The sequence below is a fragment of the Phytophthora parasitica genome, assembly GCF_000247585.1.
Source record: "Phytophthora parasitica INRA-310 unplaced genomic scaffold supercont2.67, whole genome shotgun sequence".
Classification (NCBI taxonomy): Eukaryota; Oomycota; class Peronosporomycetes; order Peronosporales; family Peronosporaceae; genus Phytophthora; species Phytophthora nicotianae.
This window is the reverse complement of record NW_008649053.1, coordinates 28,922-30,234: the sequence shown is the minus strand read 5'-3', so window position 1 is coordinate 30,234 and position 1,313 is coordinate 28,922. Positions and strand designations below refer to the sequence as shown.

Below are 1,313 nucleotides of genomic sequence, written 5' to 3'. Positions count from 1 at the left end.
GTGGAAATTGAAATGCGTTTCGTGGATATATTAAAATATAAAAGCTAGAGTGGGCCTGTCAATGTGATGCTGGTGTAGCTCACTTGATGAATGGCTGCAAAAAAGAAGACAAGGTAGCAAGGAAATATGTGTGTGTGTGTGCAAGTGGGAATACTAATACTATAGCGATGGTCCTATACGATCCTCAAATACATGTCTGGTTCCTACACTGATTTTGTGGACCAAATGCTAGACATGATGCTTTAGACTAGGACGGCTGTCATGTATTACGACTGCCCCATATCGTAAAACGAAACGCAAGGTCTGAATAGACGGTGTAACTTGGCAGATATTAATACAGCTATGGTAAAGTAGAAGTATCTCATACTTCCGTACTACAGATACAAAAAGTCTCGCAAAAGATACACCTTGTATCTGCCTGTGTTAGTGACATACCTCTTGGCATTCTATGGTCGACGCTTCTCCATTCGCACAACACTGCTCACGTACTTACAGTCACGAACATTCAAATATTGTAAACTCATAGACGTCGACTCAGATAACCGTGCGTCAGATACACATTTCCATTAATGAAATAAGATACGTTAGACTGTCCATCCAGCTAACTCCAGTTGATCAAACTCTTAGCTCAGGTAGTACTCATAGCTCATGTAGTTTCGTGGGTTAGTCCTCGTCTGATCAATTTGTAAACTGGAAACTTTGTAACTGCGGTGCCGAAGCGAAGTCGAACGTCACAAAATAGTTAAGCAGATTGCTATTGACGCACTAGGATTCCGGATACACGTACACGGAACTGTACGAAATGTACTTTCGTGCAACACACAGCAGTCTTACTCAGCAGTCATACTCAGCAGCCTTTCTCTTATAGGTTTTGATGCACTGAGGCCAAGAATGTTCTATTGTTGGCGTGTTATTCCAGGTCTTCATGGCTCCACGTTTGGTCGCTTGGCGAACTGTATGTTACTTGTAGCCTCTACTCTTGAGCCAAGCCGAGTAAGCCGCCCATTTACGGTAGTACCCATTGTCATTCAGGGACTTGAAGTTGCCATTCTTGTATGCTTTCCGCACGATAAGCTCGAGCATGAACCTCTGGTAATAAACGTCGTCAGCGCTTTCTACTTTCGCATGCCACTTGGCAAAATTTTGAGCCAGCGTTTTGCCCCCTCTCTCTTCATCATCAACACTGTCAACTTCTCCCTCGTCGTCCTCGTCAACTCTGTCGACGCCGAAAATAGTCTCGGAACATCGTAGGGATCGCTTGCTGTTGGCATAAACCAATACGTGCGAGTTCACCGCAGAGAATTCGGTTTGAT

General features: G+C 44.0%; 1 protein-coding gene across 1 annotated transcript; it reads right to left on the bottom strand.

The window, feature by feature from the left end:
- Window positions 1–960: 960 nt before the first annotated feature.
- PPTG_24078 (hypothetical protein) lies at window positions 961–1,083 on the bottom strand (the record flags this gene model as incomplete). Its single annotated transcript, XM_008915035.1, has 1 exon — window positions 961–1,083. The coding sequence occupies one exon, from the start codon at window positions 1,081–1,083 to the stop codon at window positions 961–963; it is 123 nt and encodes a 40-aa protein (XP_008913283.1).
- Between the last annotated feature and the right edge of the window lie 230 nt (window positions 1,084–1,313).